This window comes from Sminthopsis crassicaudata, chromosome 2 (assembly GCF_048593235.1).
Source record: "Sminthopsis crassicaudata isolate SCR6 chromosome 2, ASM4859323v1, whole genome shotgun sequence".
NCBI classification, from domain to species: domain Eukaryota; kingdom Metazoa; phylum Chordata; class Mammalia; order Dasyuromorphia; family Dasyuridae; genus Sminthopsis; species Sminthopsis crassicaudata.
Window position 1 is genome coordinate 186,950,285 of NC_133618.1, and position 19,313 is coordinate 186,969,597.

General features: G+C 33.4%; 1 protein-coding gene across 4 annotated transcripts in view; it reads right to left on the bottom strand.

Annotated features, from left to right (window-relative positions):
• MYOM2 (myomesin 2) overlaps positions 1-19,313 on the bottom strand; it is a 168,606-nt gene that overhangs the window by 11,873 nt on the left and 137,420 nt on the right. For all 4 annotated transcript variants that reach the window (XR_012486130.1, XR_012486131.1, XM_074287958.1 and 1 more), the window contains exon 32: positions 9,447-9,552. Coding sequence is in view for 2 of the 4 variants with exons in the window: in XM_074287958.1 (XP_074144059.1) it covers positions 9,447-9,552 (106 nt within the window). In the remaining 2 variants the exon portion in view is untranslated. The remainder of the gene's footprint in view (positions 1-9,446; positions 9,553-19,313) is intronic.

The window sequence follows — 19,313 nt, forward strand, 5'->3', positions numbered from 1 at the left end:
AGGATATGAACAATTTTCAGATGATGAAATTAAAGCTATTTCCACTCATATGAGTGTTCCAAATCACTACTGATCAGAGAAATGCAAATTAAGACAACTCTGAGATATCATTACACACCTGTCAGATTGGCTAAGATGACAGGAACAAATAACAATGAATGTTGGAGGGGCAGTGGGAAAATTGGGACACTGATGCATCATTGGTGGAGTTGTGAAAGAATCCAACCATTCTGGAGAGCAATCTGGAATTATGCCCAAAAAGTTATCAAATGTGCATACCCTTTGACCCAGCAGTGCTACTACTGGGCTTATATCCCAAGGAAATACCAAAGAAGCGAAAGGGACCTGTATGTGCCAAAATGTTTGTGGCAGACCTTTTCATAGTGGCTAGAAACTGGAAAATGAATGGATGTCCATCAATTGGAGAATGGTTGGGTAAATTATGGTATATGAATGTTATGGAATATTATTGTTCTGTAAGAAATGACCAACAGGAGGAATACAGAGAGGCTTGGAGAGACTTACATCAACTGATGCTGAATGAAACGAGCAGAACTACGGGATCATTATAGACTTCAACAATGATACTATATGAGCATGTATTCTGATGGAAGTGGATATCTTCAACATAGAGAAGAGCTAATCCAATTCCAATTGATCAATGATGGACAGAATCAGCTACATCCAGAAAAGGAACACTGGGAAATGAGTGTAAACTATGAGCATTGTTTTGTTTTGTTTTGTTTTGTTTTTCTTCCCAGATTATTTTTACCTTCCAAATACAATCCTTCCTATGTAACAACAACAAAATTCGATTCTGCACATATCTAATGTACCTAGGATATACTATAAGATATTTAATATGTATGGGAATGCCTGCCATCTAGGGAAGGGGGTGGAGGGAAGGAGGGGAAAATTTCAGAACAGAAGGGAGTACAAGGGATAATGTTATAAAAAAAAATTACCTATGCTTATGTACTGTCAAAGAAAATGTTATAATCATAAAAAATTTAAAAAAAAGAAAAAGAAAAAAAAGAAAATTTGAGTGAGAATAAAGAACAGTAATTTTTAGGGAATAAAAAAAAAAAAAAAACACGAATCTTTCCTTTATGGAAACATAAAGAGGAGAGGCCAGATAGGATGTTGTAACAGTTGTTTTCAGACAAGGTATCTCAGGGTATTGCTGTCCCAGAAGTTCTCAAAAATGTGACTGATTTTTTGCCATATCATTTACAGAATCTTATTATTGGAAGGGCCCTTGTAATGCTAGAGAAACTGAGACAAGACAGAGATTAGGGTTTTTCATATTTTAATAGTGGAGAGTTTTGATTAGTCATTTGGGTGGGACTCTTGTCTCAATGCACCCAGCAACTAGCAATTAATTCCAGAGACTTTTATAGGGCTTCAACTGTCAGGTAAACAAAGGGAAGGGGGAAAAAACATTTAGCAAGTTGTAATTTCAGGAAGGACCATAAATTCTGTTAAGTTGGGAGTGAAGAAGGTGGTCAAGTAGGAGACAGGAAATCTGGGCCAGGAAAGATAGAGAATGCCATCTAGGTATTTGAGATAAGCCATCTGGAGTTTTATGACTCTTTGGAATGCCGGAGTGGCCAGAGTTCTGCAGCCCTAATTATCTCAGTCTAATAACCAGGAAGGGGGATAGTGGTGGAAACATAGCATACTAACTCAGGGAAACTGGTATATTATAATTCAGGGAAACTAATGCAGGAAAACTGAGGTATTACAATTCAGGGTAACTAAGGAAGGGAAACTGAGGTATTTCACCCTCAAGAGTACATTTAGTAAAATTCAAATATGAACAAGAATCTTAGCTTGGCTGCCATATACTCAAACATTAGACACAATTTCCACAAATTGCTAAGCGCTGAATAAAAAAAAAAAAAAAAAAAAAAAGTAATCAGCCAGCCATTGCCTGAAGACATCAAGGGAGGGAGAACTCATTACTTCTTGGGTTATCCCATTCCATTTTTGAATTTCTCTAATTGTTAAGAAGTGAAGTTTTTGTTTTGTGTTGTTTTTTCCTTGCCTGAAGTTTAATTTTTCTTCTTTGCAATTTTCACCCATGGTTCTGAATTCTATGTTTGGCATTTTCTAATCCATCATGCTTTCAAAATAGCTATGATGCTCTCCACTATCTTCTCTTCTAGAAGCTAATAATCATCCTATTAACTTTAATCAATCCTCATATGATGTCAGTCTGAAGTCTTCAGTCAGAAACAAATATACAACACCAGACAAATTCAGAAAGACCTAAGTTTGAATCCTGCCTCTTGTTTTTTACTATCTGTGTGATCCTTGCAAGTCAAATCTCTTTGGTTATCAGTAACTTTGTCTATAAAATAAGAATTATAGACTAAATAGTCCCTTCCAACTTGAAATCTACATATTATAAGCCTATTTCTATACTGATTGCCCTTCTATGATGTTTGTTTATGTGGCCTTCTACACCAAGAAATACTATTTAAAATGCGATCGAACAATGGCAGAAGACTTTTTGGCAAGTCAGGGCCATTGAAGAAATCAACCATTAGAGGCCAAATGACTAGTCAATTGCAGAGTAGCAATAACTGAGTCCTTCTCTCAGTATCAAAACAACAGCATTTCAAATGGCAAAGAGCAAGGAAGTGAAGTCACAAATGCAAGTCGCAGCCTTACTGTTTTCCTTATAACTTGTCACCTTCCTACTTTTAAATTTTTCTTTTTTTCTTAATGTATACTCTACTATCCAGCAACACTGACCTTAAGGTTTTTGTCTCTGACACAATGCACTCCATTTTTAGTTTATATGTCTTTTCAGAACATTGTATATTTTCATCACAATTAATTAAATGCCAATTGATATAATGAGTCTGATGCATACATAGTCAAAGCCAAAGCTACATTTTTTATAATCCCTATATTTGCTCATGCAGACAACTCTACTTTTCTTTTTCTTGTATGAGGTCTCAGCAAAACACTCATGCTCTTTTTAGCGACCAATTCTGCACTAAGCTCTGGATTGTCAATAACAGATGAGCAATTCTGAGGTTTAGCCATTTTTGGATGATATATTAATTTCACCTTTGAGCAAGACAACAAAATCCTTCTTTCAAAGGCACATTTTTTTTGCTGAGTTTCCTCATTGTTCCCTTCTAACTCATTCAGAATAAGCTTCCAATACAAGTCTTAAAGTGGCATTTTCAACATTCCTTGACATATTACTCAGCATTTTAAACCAAAGAACAATTGTCCTTGCTTGCGTTAGCATTTCACAAAATTCTCATCATGCTCTATTGATTTAATGTCGCGCATTAAGGAAAAACATTCTGGTGTCTGTGTAGTGCACCTTCAACCATTACATCTCTCTGGCATCCCTGTTTTTTTTTTAATGCAGTATCACCACAAGGAGAAGTTTTTGAGGGGATGGGGGTTTCACATTATTTTTAATTTGTATTTGTTATACAAATAATTGTTAATTTTCTCTTTCATGAAACTAGTTTAACAATTTAAATAAATAAGCAAAAAAATTAGAACACTAAACAAGGATATGTTTTAACATATAAACAAAGCTTAATGTATTGCCCCAGGTTTTGGTACCTTCAAATTCTTGAAAATATTTTATATTTACATATTTTATTATAATTCTTCAGATCTGTCAAATGGAAAGCATATCTAAAAAAAAAATCCTAGAACAAAAATATATCAAACTTGCACCACTTATAGATTTATACTTCATATATGTCATTGTATATAATATGTACATATAGATTTACATGTACATATTTAAATTATTCAAGGATCTGAAGATTTGAGAATATTCAAAATAAATTAATATAATTTAAAATTAACCCAAAAAATCACCAATTTTAAAATCTAGTCTCTAAAGATAAGTGTAAAAAAAAGAATTAATCTAGAATATCTGAGATAAAACTTTTTAGATTCATACAATTGACAGTTATAATGGTTGTTTTGTTTTGAATTATTACTGACATGAAAGTCAACCCTACATAAAGGAGGTTTCACATATATATTACTTTAGAGATTTGCTTTTATTTAAATGCATACATCTTGAGTGCCTCATTCCCATTCCCAAGTAGATCAAAAGTTCTGTGAAAATGGAAACTATCTTCTTTTTCTCCTAAGAACTTAGCATAGTTCCTGGCACCCAGAAGACAAGGAAACACAGCACTACGTTATAAACATACTATTATAGTATTTGCGCTTTAAACAGAATAGATTGAATGTTTATTCAATCAAAAAATTTTAATTACCCACTCTGTGTCTCGCACTGACTGTTATATATGTGGGGAAACAAAGACAGAAATAACAGGGTCTTTACTCTTGAAGAATTTGTTATACTGCAGGAAATGTTCCATTCTGTCTATCCCATTCCATTATCCAACAGGCAATATTTAATTTAATATTTATTAAATGTGTATGAGTTTGACTATATATGTATGTGTGTGTGTATGTATGTGTATACATATATATATATATATATATATATATATATATATGAATGTATGTATATATATAAACATACATACACACATACATACATACATATTTTGGGGTATGTTTGTATATGTAAACATTTACTTTAAAGTAAATACAAGATAATTTCTGGAGTTAGGCACTAGTAGTTTGGATTAGATGAGGAAAGGCTTCATGAATTCATTTTATATGAATACACTATTTTGAATTTGATACAACACTTGGCTGTGTATACAATTCAGTGTTTGTAAATCTTACTTTTTTTTTTTTTTTTTTTGCAGGTTTCTGGGACAGTTTCTATATGCAGGTCTACAGACATTCTCTTATTTGCTCTCTCTCTGTCTCTCTCTCTCCCACCCACCCCCCTTTAAAAAAATACTGATTCTTCCTTTTGAAAGAAAGAGACCTTGTGGTTGAGTAAGACCATATGCATAAGCTGAATACCCTAGGATCTAGGATATCCTCCCAGGCTTCACTGAGCAACTGTATATTCACAAGTAACTTTATTTATACCTTCTCAGACCACAAGGAAGATAGCACAGCCAATTTTAGTACTTCCAAGTCTTTCCTATAGCAATTGTTGTCTCTATCTCTCATTTCACGTTTACTTTATGTTAACTTGTATAGTTAACTAAATCTTCCCTCATAGGAATTACTAAATAATGTCAATAAGGAATGTGAACCCTATTTCATAACCTTTTTAATATTCAACAGTGACTATCAAAATCTATAGATTGACCCTCAGAAGAAGTATACATCTTGTCTCCCATGAGGGAGATTTCTTCTTTTGGAATATGAATGGTGTGTATAAACAGCTGTAGAAAACTACTGCCAATTGAGCCTAGCAAGGATTACTTTACTTTACTTTGATTGTCAGTATAAAATTGTCATTGCAAAAGAACTGTGCTAAGAACTGGAATCAGAGACCTCCCAGTGTGTCCCTGTGTTTAGTCTCCTCATCCCTACCACATATTGATGATAATCCCTACCATTTGTGGCCTCCATAGAAGTGAAAAGAGGGATAAAGGTGAAATGCTTCACCACAAATGATTTTCATGTGCATAATTTTACTTGGTCAGTCCCTATTTTATACACTAGAATTGCTGACTTTCTTAGCTTTCCTTTATACCTGCCTTGCTTTTTTTTACTCAGTGTTGTATGACCCACATCATTCACCTTCTCTGCTCCAGAGGACAAAATTCTTTGGTTCATTCTTTTATCTCCTTCACTGACAGGATAGACAATTATCATGTTATCTATCTAAACTCCAGTAGGCTCTGAAGCACTACAAGTCTTTTCTTCATTTGATTTCTTAGCCCTGTTTGCTTCAGTTTCCTCATCTGTAAAATGAGCTGGAGAAGGAAATGGCAAACAATTCCAGTATTCTTGCCAAGAAGACCCAAGTGGAATCATAAAGAGTAAGACATTACTAAAAAAAAAAAATGACTCACCAACAAATCATGAACTCCCTATACCTCATCCTATGCACCTTTATTTTTAACAGTCCTTTCATTCCTTCTTCTTTTTTTCTTTCTTTCTTTTCCAAAAGTATAAGATTTATGCTTCTGAATTTATTAAAGCTTAAAATTCTCTAGGACTTTTGGAACTCTGTAAAATTTTTTTTGTCTTGGTATTTAAAGCTTTTCACAACTTGCCTCTATTACATCTTTCTAGATTTATACACACTACTTCTCAAAACAACAACAACAAAAAACTTTCATATATTTTAAATTCCAAATAAATTTAATAGTTTATTTTCACCTTATATCATCCTGAGATCTCCTGTCTCTGTACATTTATAAGGCTTTCTTCCATGGATGAAGCAAGCTTCTTCCATATCTCCACCTATTAAGATCCATTTCTTCCTTCAAGATCAATTTCCTCTATTAAGTTTTCCCTGTTTATCCCTAGCTAAAAGGTTTACTCCTCTTCAATTTTTTTTTTTTACAGAACCTTGGCTGAATCTCTTTCACTGTTTTCAAATCTACATTTTGCCATATTTTTTGCCTATATTATATCCTCCCTTATTGTGAGCAGGAAGTATTTGTTGTTGTTAGTGTTGATGATATTGTTACTGAAGTCCCAGCCTTATATATTCTAAGTACCAAACAAAAGTTTTAAATTGAATTATGTGCCCTCATGAACTGGGTAAAATGTATATTTCTTCCTTAACGGGGTAAATTAGACACATGTATTATTAGAAGTTTATTGACTTTTTCATTCCTTAGCATAAATAATAACTATAGAACAGAAATTATGTCATATGTGATTTAGTAAAAAATATATTTCTACCCAGCTGTTTTTCTTTCCTTAACATTTTAAAGCATCATTTCATGAATGTATATACAAGTTTTACCACAGAAAATAGCTTATGGATTCTGTGATATTAAATCACGTCTGAAAGTGAAGGGTTGCAATATGTAAGTTAACCCTTAGGAAGGGCTTTATCCAGAGTGAATAAGTGATATTATAGTAAGCTTCCAATTCATCATTTTATTTTTTATATTTTTCAAGTATATTGTTGTGTACACATGTGGGTTACAACACTACTGAGTCACAGAAAAGTAAATTATTTCCCTATAAGCAATCCTATATACGATGCTCATGTCACTACCCAAAATGGCATAGATTTTGCAATAAGGAAATTATCATAACTATAATGCAAAGGATTCCTTTTAGTCTAATACAAAGATGGCAAGGATTTGGGGAAGCTATAGATTTAATATAATCGGATGAGGACATGATAGAGGCATGAAACTAATCTATGAATCACTGGTACACAGAGCTTTGTTATTTGAAACATTTGGTAGCAATTTAAACTAAAGGAGGCCCAATTGTTCATCCCTAAGATGGAATAGCAGACTACAATTTTGATAAAACATTCTTTGCCATGGTTTTCTGGATGACCGTAAAGAGAAGAGAATCTTCTTTAGGCAGGTGTAATTAATTGTATAATTTTGTTTGTTGTTTGTATTGGGGGTAGGGAGTGGTAAATATATTAGATAAACTTTCATAGATCCTTTTTTGTATTAATCAAGACTTGGAAAAATGGAAGACTAGAAATATGAAGTATATTTTTTAGCCTTTTTTTTTTTTTTTTTTTTTTTTGCTATTGTTAAGAGACTCCGGATCTTTTAGAAGCACAACTTGTGACTGCCAAGTATTTAGTAAAATTTATCTTCAGTACTTATAGAATTCTTGTTATGTCCTTCCTTTCAACTGCAGTGCCTCCTCTATATGCCCAATGTTTACTCTACCCTCTCCCCAGACCAACATGAAAAAATATTCACACAAAGTGTTAAATATTGGCAAAGCGTCTTGAGTGTTGGCATTTTAAGAAGGGACAAAGATAATGTAGAATTACTTTAGGAAACAGTAGAATTGCCTGGAGAGAAATATTTGTTGGGGCAACGACCCTTCTCTAGTACCTCTGTACAAACTGCAAGATTTCAAGGTACAATCTAGCTCAACACATATGTGACTAAAAATTTCCCCATACAATATCACCACAAAATAGTTATTCAGTTTCTTTTTACAACTATGAAGGCGAATTCATTATCTCCTGAGGTAATTTCTTCTTCGGAATTAAGTAGTTAGCAAGATTTTCCTTATATCAATCCTTTTTCCATAAGGTAATCCTTTAAATACTTGAAAGTTGTCCTACATTATCATGTTCCCTCTGAATGTTCTGTTCTTCAGGCTAAATATGCCTAATTCTTTGAAATGCTTTGTGCAGAATCCTTGTAGAAAACAAGATAGCATTATTTAAGCTTAAGCATTGCATTAAAGCTTAATTTGTGTGCTATTGCTTCTGTATGAGTTGCTGCTACTTTCCTCTTCCCCCACCAGATGCTAGCAGTTTTACTCACTAGTGACCAACGGGCACTGTTGATTCTACCTGCTCATGAGGTCAATCATGATTACGAGGACAGATAACAAGAATTGATACTGATAGACCCATGTGGAGCAATGCTCAAATCAATGAAAAGAATATTCTGACTGCATGCTGGCTCCTTGAGGTCAGAAAGAAAACAGAGAATCAGTCTACATAGGACCTTGCTCCCAGGTACATCCCATTAATATTTAAAGAAGATGAAAAAGTTTAATCAAAGGCAATCGACATTTGTTTTAAGCAACAATTCTAGGCCACAATATGAACAATGAAAGAGTAAAAAGAACAGTGAAAATAATTGTAGAAAGTCAGCGTATGAATGGCCTCCTAAATAATATATGTAAAACTGTCAACACTCTTTAAAGAGACAGACTTCTGAGGCTGAAGATATCACCAGAGTCATAATTAAACAAAAAATGTTAGTACCCATCAATGTGCTTACTTTCCCAATCATACAGAGTATAAAGCATCCATAACTTCTGATTTTATGCCTTGCTTTTATAAATCCTTCTTAGAGAAACTGCCTAATGCATTGAAAACCTCACTTCTAGGTCTTTTAACCTAAATAAAACAAACTTGGATTGTCCAACTTTTTATTCCTTTTCTCCTTACTCTATTAGTGTTTATGAACTTCCTAGAGAATATCTTATGTTTCATTTCTTGCATATAAGTCATTGCTGGTAATGTGCTACAACTTAAAAGGAATTATCCAAATAATATCTTTCATAATAGTCATATTGGCAAATATAAAGCAATTGTCGTTCCATAAAGCAACTAATAAATGCTTGTTTGTCAAAAAACATTAGGATATTTAGTTGTATATATATATATATATATATATAAAACTTCCCAATAAGATCCTCTCCGTTCAAATATATGAAGTGTGAGGGCAGATAGAGGGCAAATGGCATATTATATAAGGATGACATCTGGAAGTCAAACTGAAAATTTCTCATTTTCAGTTCTGTGCAGCATTTCCTAGTACCAACTCTTTCCCCCATAGGCTATATTGGGGCTACAGCCTATTGCTAATGTGAGATTTATGCACTCATTTACTTACTTGTGATACCAGTTCACTTTCATTTCCTCTGTAAAATATTTCATGAAACACTGCAGTCTTATCCCTTCTGGAGTACAGAGTATCTTTAATGGAGAAGCAGATGCGCCTGCAGAAAAGAACACATATTTAGACCCGGGGAAAATAATATGTGCAGTGAAAACATTTGTGTTAGGGCCAACTTTTTCAACCATGACACTCCAAAATTCTCATTCACAAAACAAATGGGGATTGTTACATATTTTAAGGTTAATTCCAATGCAAATATGCATTCTTCTATCTTCAAAGAAAATTCATTCATCCACTCATTCAACAAGTGTTTACCATGTAGCTAGGAGATACATGAATGCTTTGTAATGCTAGGAGATGCAGTTCTGTGCTTTGAAGTTTCACAGAACCATATATTCAACAAATTGCAGAATTTTAAGGGACTTCAGAGATATCTAGCTCAATACATTGTTGTTGCGTGTTCTTTGTTCTCAAAGAGGACCATGACGTCAGGGAGGGGATGCCATGATATGCAAGTGAATAGGATTTAAATGAGGGAGGGCTGGCAAGGTCACCTGCCTCACTTTCTCCTCCAGAGCCATCTGGGTCCAGTGGCAAGATCAAGGTAACTGGAAATGGCTTTAGAGACATGGGAGACCATTTTTAAGCAAAGGTCTTCACCAGGTCTCTGTTTGAATGAGGCCACACCCATTCCATGATTAAGGTTAGGTAGCAAAGAGGCAAAGAATCTTTTCCTTCATCTAGTCCAAAAAAAAAAAAAAAAAAAATCTAAATGAATGAACGAATGAATGAATGGATCTTCGAGGCAAAGATCCTTGGTTTCTGGCCAAACCAGAAATGAATGCAATTTACATTTAATCTGAGTCAATCAAGACCTAAACAATGATCAAAGGGGCTTAGCCTAGGATCTATTGGTGGCCAATTAGAATCAGATTGATTTTGACACCTCAATACATAGGTCTCATACCACATGACTTAAGAACAGTAATCTAATCTCTATTTACATCTGGAAAGGGAAATCTTTACTCCCAAGGAGATACCTTCCACTTTGGAATTATTCAAGTTGTTAGCAAGATTATCCTTCTATCAATCACTTTTCCACAATATACTTGAAACTTATTCTATATTAACATGTCTTCTCAGAATTTTCTGTTCTTCAGAGCAAATGTGCTTAATTTCTTCAAATACTTTGTGTAGAATCCTTATAGAAAACATAAATGTATTTATTTAAATTTAAGCATTGAATTAAAGTGTATTTTGGGAAGCATCTCCTAGTATATGAAAAATCTTTTCTGGTTTCCTCTCCCTCAAAACCAAATGTTAGTAGCTTCTTCAAAATATTCCCTTGTATGCATTTTTATTTACATTTATACATATTACAAATATATAAATATATGTTATTGAATCATTTTTCAGTCATGTCCAATTTTTTGTGACTTTATTTGGGAATTTGTTTGGGAATAGTTTGTCACTTTCTTCTCCAGCTCTTTCTACAGACGAGGAACTGAGGAAAACACAGTTCAGTGACTTATTCAGGTTCATACAGCGAGTAAGTTTCTGAGACAAAATTTGAACTCAAGAAAATGAGTTTTCTTCACTCAGGTCTGGTACTCTATTCACTGCTCCACCTAAGCTTTCCCAATCATAGATATATATACACATTATTTCCTCTAGTAAAATATAAATTCTTTTAAAGTATTATATCATTTTTATCTTTGCATTCCCATCACTTACCACAGCATTTAGGATATAGTAGGCACTTCACAAATGCTTATTGATATTTTCAATGTTTTCAAGGGAAAATAAAGTAGTTCAGAGGACTTGGATTTGAATTCTTCCCTTGTCTCATATGACTCTGCCTCATACTATTTTTCTCTCCGATTAAACTTAACATTTTCAACATTCATCTCAACTTTTTCCTGCCTCTCTGTCTTGACTTACAGTGTCTCCTGTACCTGGAACATATATGTGAAATATTTCCAATTTCCATGTTTCTTCCCTTCAACTCCAAGCTCCAATGTGATTTTCTGTGAAAAGTTTTCCCAAATGGAAAATTTACCCAATCTCCTTCCTAGGTTTCTCATAGCCCTTTGCCTATTCCTCCACAATACTTGGGGGTTAATAAAATGTTTCATTTTAATTCTTCATTTGCTTCTCCAAATAAGTGGGAATATCCTGAAGGATACAAATCATGATCTCTTTATATTTGTATCTCCCAATAAAGACTGTTGTTCTTCACTCATCACAAGCATTAGATAATTATTTTGACTTCAACTGGTTGAACTTGAGCTCAGATTTGATGAGCAAAGTTTAGACAGTCAAAGGAGAAGAAAGTGGGATAATAACCAATAACAATTGTTAGGATTACTAGGTGAGAACTCAGGTTGTCTGGATAGTGACAAGGTTGGGCCCAATGCTGTCTCTTTTATCCTCCCAGAGAATGGGCGTGGGATAATGCAAGGGCTTCTGGGAAGAACCACTTCAGCCAATGAGCTTGCTCCTTCTATCAAATCAACCTGAGTTCTCACCTTGTAATTGTCCAACCTGAATTCTCACCTTGTCACTATCCAGACAACCTGAGTTCTCACCTAGTAATCCTAACAACAATGATATGATGAAAGGCAGGAAGGTGGGAATATGCATAGTATGTTTGGAAGACAATTAGTTGCTTGATTTAATTCAAAAATAAGGTTCTCTTAGGGAAGTAAAAGGAGATGAGGCTGAAAACTCTAGACTGAGTTTGTACTTTATTCTGTAGGCAATAGGAAAATGCATTGTAGTTACAGTTTGGAATTGTGATCAAAACAAATAGAAAGTTGTTAGAAAACTATGACAATTCTTTAAATTTGAGGTGACAAGTGCCCAAATGGGAGTTGCAGCTATAGGAATGTAAAGTAAATAACAGAAAGGAAGAATATGTCCAGAAATCCTATTTTAGCTATTTACTACATATGTGACTTTGGGAAAGCTTAATCATATGGCTTTGCTAAGCCCTTTCTTCCTCATGTATAAAGTAAGGGTGAAAAGGTAAGTTTAAATGATCTCTCTCTAAATTCCCTCCCATGTCTAAATTCTATGATCATATGAAGAATAAAAAGGATTTGGTAACTGAGTCAATAGAAGAGAGGTACAAAGACTGAGAAAGAGGAGGGAAAATCAATGATCATTCCCAAATTATATTTCTATGTGAGTGATGGATGTCTGTCACATTGATAGAATTAAGGAAGTTAGAAATAAATGAGTTTTGGAAGGAAGTGATGATTTTTTTTTTTTTTTTTTGCTCAAACTAAGGAAATGTAAAACTGACTATTGGAGATTTAAAATGTGACTTGATAAACTGTGAGAACCGGTAATCTTGACTTGGGTTATTGTAACATCACAGAAACCAAGAAAAAGATGAGGTGATCAACAATGTTAATGCCAAAGAAATTAAGGAGAATTAGGGTTGAGAAAAGTCTTTATATTTGATAAAAAAGATTACTGACTTGGTTATCCTGGAGAAAGAGATTTCAAAAGGTGGTGGGAATGAAGATTAGAAAAAAATATATAAGTAGCAAGTTAAAAAAAAATCATACATTTTGGAAGCAAGTATAAACAGCAGTAGTTAGAGAAGAGAATATCAAAAATATTGTTTTCTTTTCCAAGATGGAAGAACAAATGCAAAAAAAGGCAAAGAGGTAGAAATCAGTGCCATGACAGCATAAAAGGTTCTAATGAGGGAAGAGTATGGGATAAAATTCTTTTGGAAAGCACAGAATAGAAATACAATCCAGTGATCAAGTCAAGGAGTTAGTCTTTAAGAGAAGAAAATACATTCACCACCACCCCATTAGGAAAGATCAAAATATGATCGCAAAATATGTGATAATAAATATGGGATTGAGGACAAAAGAGACTATCTGAAACATTTGTAGGAGAAAATGAATTTAGGGGAGTGATATTTTGGCCCTAGCCAAAAAAAAAAAAAAAAAAAAAAAAAAAAGCCAGAAAGGTGAGGGACTCTAGGACAAAAGTAACAGTCAATAAATTCTCCAAGGAATATAGGTGAGAAAAGTTTAGTGTTGGGATGAGTGGAATTAATATATCAGCAGAAGATTTGGTAGAGGCTGTGAATGTTAGGCCATAGAAAAGAAGGCTAAGTAGATTTAGGGAAGTGGAAGAGATGACAAAAATTGTAGGAAGCATATCCATAAGTCCATTAGGTGAGTATTAATTGTTATTGCTGTGCTCAGTCATTTCAATTGTATCCAACTCTTCATGGCCCCATTTGGGATTTTCTTAGCAAAAATACTATAAGGATTGACATTTCCTTCTCCAACTCATTTTCCAAATGAGGAAATTGAGGCAAACAGGGTTAAATGATTTTCCCAGGGACACACAGTTATTAAATGTCTATGCCAGATTTGAACTCGGGAAGAAGAGTCTTCCTGATTTTATGTCCAGGATTTTATCTATTGTATCACCTAAATGATTATATTTAAATTATAAAATCAAACAAGTTCTTATAAATCAAGTTCTTAGTACAGAGATGGGTATGTACAGTGAACACAAGTCATTCCATTTTTTAAAAAAATCATACCACTACAGGATAGAAGAGAGTTGAAGAAGCCCAATATGGCAAAAGGAGCCAGAAGGGAACACTACATAGCAGTAACTAAAGAGACAGAGAACTAGGAGGTTTAAGCATCAAATTCTAATAGAAAAATATAACAAATAATAAGCTAACTCTTAATTTTTAGAAGTTAATGATGTTAAAAGCTAAGGGAGTGCTGCAATGATTTAGTAATTAGGGGACATTGTGACTTTTGTGAGAGCAATTTCAGAGTTTTCTTCTAACTGTAGTTAGGGGGAAGGAGGAAAGAAGAACAAGGAGGCAAATAGGAACCTATTTCTATTTACTGTTTATATAGAGAAGAAAATACGTTCCTTGATCTGAAATTACAAGTGACAGAAAAATTAATGCCATTGACATGAGTGGATTAGGTCACAGTGTAATGGAATTCCTCTATTAACCTACCTGAATAAAGATCTCACTATAGTCTTAATTTGATATAGCATGTCCTCTTTACCTCCCCAATCAAAAGGCAATCTGGAATGCTCTTTTTTCCTATTCTCCCAATCCCTTCTCTCAAGAACAGTGGGAAATAAATGACCTAGAATAGCTAAAGCTTGCTTAGGTAACAGAGAATAAAATGTGCCCCACTCACCTACATTTAGCTGTGATTACTTAACAACACTTAAGACCAAATCACTTAATATCCTGTGGTTCTATTTCCATCTTTGCAAAATGAAAGAGTTGGGTTAGATAATCTCACAGTAGTTAATTATACTCATAGGATTTACAAGTAGAAACTAATCCAACCCCCCTCATTCTTATATAGAAAGAAACCTGTATCCTTAGAAAGGATAAGATTTATAGTTATATATAGTAAGTAGCAGAATAGATATCTCTGAGCCTAGCTCCACAGAAACCAAATCTAGGGATTTTTCCACCATACTATATTGTGTCATCATAAGACCATTCCTAATTCTAGCAGTGTATGATTCTGGAGTATGACAAAGCATATTTCTTTATTAATAGTAGATCTCAACAGACATTTCTTGAATTAATTATGAAAATATTAGTTTAAAACCTCTAAAAACCTGACCTATTATATTAAGGGAATATACCAAAAAATTAATCTTTAAAGGACATTTGATAGAAGTTTTGAGTAATTTTTTTCAGGATGTAGATTTAAACAGTGCTAGTGAACTCTGTCCATTTCCCTCTGTAACAGAGGAAAAGGAAAGTAATACACATGAAACAGCAAAATCCATAAACAAGCATTTTAGAAAATCTTTCTACTCAATATATATGAATGTTGCCAAGTAGTTCCCCTAAGTGCTAATAATAAAGCCTCACATACTGAATTAAAATATACTCTATAGAAACATATGGGCTTCATTATAACTAGCAAATCAGTGGGTAATTAACTTCACCAACCACTGAGAAGAAGATCGTGGGATGCATTTCCTGAGTAATCAGATTATTAAGTGCCCAGTTTCAAAGAAACATCTTGACCATGAAAAACATTAACTAGTGAAGAGGATTTTTACTCTCTGACTTAATAGTCATCCAGTTAGTACAAATAAGTGATTGGAAAATGTTCTGTAATTTGACATTTAGAATTGATTGTACAGGACACAACCAAACATGCTGTTTTGTCTCTACAGCACTCCCAAACAGGTATGGTTGAAATTCTCAATGGATCAGTTTTTTAAAAACTGAATTCTTATAGCTATTCCTAAGAATGTTTAACTCAACATATAAGTGTAGCCTTTTCCATTTAAATCATACCACTTACTTATATCACACACACACACACACACACACACACACACACACACACACACACACACACACATATATATGTAAGTTTGATGAATTTAAATCAGACCACTTTTATGATAACAGAATTACAACTTTCAATAAAGATTCTTTCAACATCCAGTGTTAATAAGATCACTTACTTTTTTAAAAGTCATGGCCTTTTTTTCTACCTAATTATCCCTTTTTTTCAATTATGGAAGATTTCTTAGAATTGACATGAAAAAGGTGAAAATTCTTTAGTTGGTAATAAGGTCTATGACAGAAAGTCATAGAATCAGTCCTAGAAATCAAGAGACTTAATTATATATATATATATTTAATTATAGACAAATCATTTAATTTATTTAATTTTTCTCATTTATAAATTAAGAGGAGTTGGATTAAATTATCCTTAACCACATATACACATTTTATGATGCTAACATAATGGATTGCTTTGGTTTTATATATCTACTTTGCCCTGCAAATGATAATATTAACTCAAAGTCTTGCTTCCTTCAGAAAATTATATAATTGCTTGAATACAACAGACATTTAGGGATAATATAATATGACAGAAAGCTGGCTTCAAAGTCGGGAAGACATATATTGGTTGTGTGATTGTGGACAAATTACTTAAGTTTTCAGTATTACAAGTAATTCTCTGAGTGCAGAGTAACTGTTGATCTGCTTTTCTAGAGATCTGTCTATAGCAATGAAATCACAGGTCTAATCTAACTCTCCCCTCCCCTAAAAAAAAATACTAGTAAGGAAGCAGTATTTTCTGCTGAAAAGCGTAGACTGAACTATATTGGATAAAGGTTAATTTCTAATGTGACCTTCTTTACAGGTACACAGCACAGTTTTCTGACAGTTTCTAAGGCTTATGAATAACAGCTTAAGTTGATAAAGGCATTCAAGGTAGCCAGAAGAAGATGGATAGATTGAGAAGTTAGACAAAATAGTGTTATTAATATTAATAGATTATGTTTAAATTATTCCAATACAATTCTAACATTTGAAATTTATAAATGGAGAGTGTTTCACTACAATATACAAATAATTATAGGATAATATGGCAATTACAAAGTAATTGTAAATCTGGTATCTGTGAACCAAGAAAAAGGGAATATCTCAGAAAATATTATCAAGAAAGCAGCTGTCACTGACCCAATGACATACAGTCATCACCTCATTACCATCATCATTTTGTATTTATGCTTCAGACAGCTTTATGCACAGTCCAGTGCACAAGGCCTCTCCCAAGGGCACACATAGAACACAAAAGAGTACAAACATGAATAGACAAAGAAAACTACCTAACTAAACTTCTCAGACCCACATTGCTCTGCCAAGGATGCCTTTCTTGACCTTCCTCCTTCTAAAACAATCATCTATATTGCTATTATATAAAAAACAGTTAATAAATATCATCCCAAAGTCAAATCCTTTCTGCTTTACAAAGTGACCAATGTGATATATTTCTGTTTCATATCTCAATTTCTCTTTTTCATTGGTTGTGGCAAAAATATTAAAGTATTAAGAAAAAAATGATATACTCTAAAGCAATAAAAGACATAGAAGTTTTACGTATCACTTGGACTCAGAATGGTATACAGGAAAAATGCTATATGCTCCTAACTATAAAAAACAGACTTCAAATCAAGAAGACTGAAAATGAGAAAATGTTCCTGTGTTTTGGAAGCAATTAAAATGCTTACCTTAAAATATCTAAATGCTCTCTTGGAGCGATGTTATTGGATTTAATTTAATTCATCAAGCCTGTATTATATACTTATGATGTATCAGGCTCTAGATATACCAGAGACAAAAACAAAATAGTCCTTATGCTCAAGGAGACAACATTTTAGTACACAAGTATCTCCTGATACTCATTAAACTCAAGTATAATATTTGATCAAATTGTCATTATTGGGTGATGCTAGATTATTATTCATTAAAATATGTCAGCTCTTATACTAATATGAGTGATGTGAGTTTTGTAAATCAATATTTATGTAACTTACAACCTTCCACTGAGGGTAGCATTAATCATCATTACTCTTAGATATTTCAAGAGTAATCCAAGCTCATTTATCCCCTGGCTAGCTTTAATGTGATAAGGCTCCTTTAAAATATTAGAAAATCACTGATTAGTGATGAAAAGAGTATTCCTTTGAAATTTAAATGGGATAAATTGTAAGAGACATTATTTTATTTGAGAATTTTGTTTCTGTTTGTTTTAATATGATGATTTCTCTTGGTATATGCAAAAGTTATCACAAAAGACCTCATGAAAATAACCACTGTGATCTAAACCTAGTCTTTCTTAAGTAAATTGAGAAAACTATTATTTGGATATATATAAGACCCTTTTAGATGTGAATTAGCTTTCTCAATGTAGTACCATTCAGGCTATTGGAACAATAATACTTTTTAGCACTCTAGAATAGTCTTTTAGAAAATGGTACCCTAGTGGCCAACCAGAGTTAATGTACCTTTAAAGGGCTTAATTTACACTCAAAAGGAGGCCTCATTATTCTTGGGGCAGTGTCTGACCCATTAATTAAAAGCCTTTCCCTCCAAATTCAATTCATAGTTTAGAGAAAGTCTCTTTCAGTAGGAAATTTGGGGATAAAATTATAGCTACTCATTGCATAAGGTTGTTATGAAGTCAAATAAGAAATGCATTTTAAATGAGGCAGAGGGACATACTTAAAGGTAACTCATCAATATCAAATCAAACAAGACTGGGGAAACAAATTCTTGACAAAAGGTAACCAATGCTGTCACGGCAAATGTCCTAAACAAAGTCTAAATGGAACAAAAAGTTCCTTATAAATGGTGAAAACCTTAAGATAGTTTCATTTATATGTAATGCCCTACTTATTACACCAGGCATCAGAATACTTCAAGATTGTTCAGTAATGTCTACAACCTCCCAAAAGCAGTGGCTTGAAAACCATCAAGGAAAAATTAAGTGTATATAAAACATATACTGTCTACATGGTGATGGGTTGACTTCATAGCTTGTTGAATTTTTTCACCAATAGTAAGAATACCTCATCATAATAATAACAAAAACCTTCTTTTAAAGTACCTATCATTTGTCACCTTTAAAGTAGGTGCTATTATTATCATTGTTTTATAGGTGAAGAATCTGAAGCAAATAAAATAAATAAATAAACAAAATCACATAGCACTTAAGGTGTCTGAAGCTGGATTTGAATTCAGGTCTTCCTGCCTCCAGGCCTAGCTCTCTAACCTTTAAACCCAATACATATTCCTTGGACAAGCATTGAAAATATATGAGGAGCCATTCTAAGAACTTAATGGAAGAAAATGAGCAACCTGAATTGCTTTTGAGAAATTGCACAGTATTGTCAGTGATCTCAAGTTGTTTCCTGAAGCAAAAAGCCATTTTTTAATTAAACACCATATTTTTGTGGTAATGCTCCATGGCCCCAAATAATCTGACACTACAACCTCAGAAGAACCAAAAATATATTTAA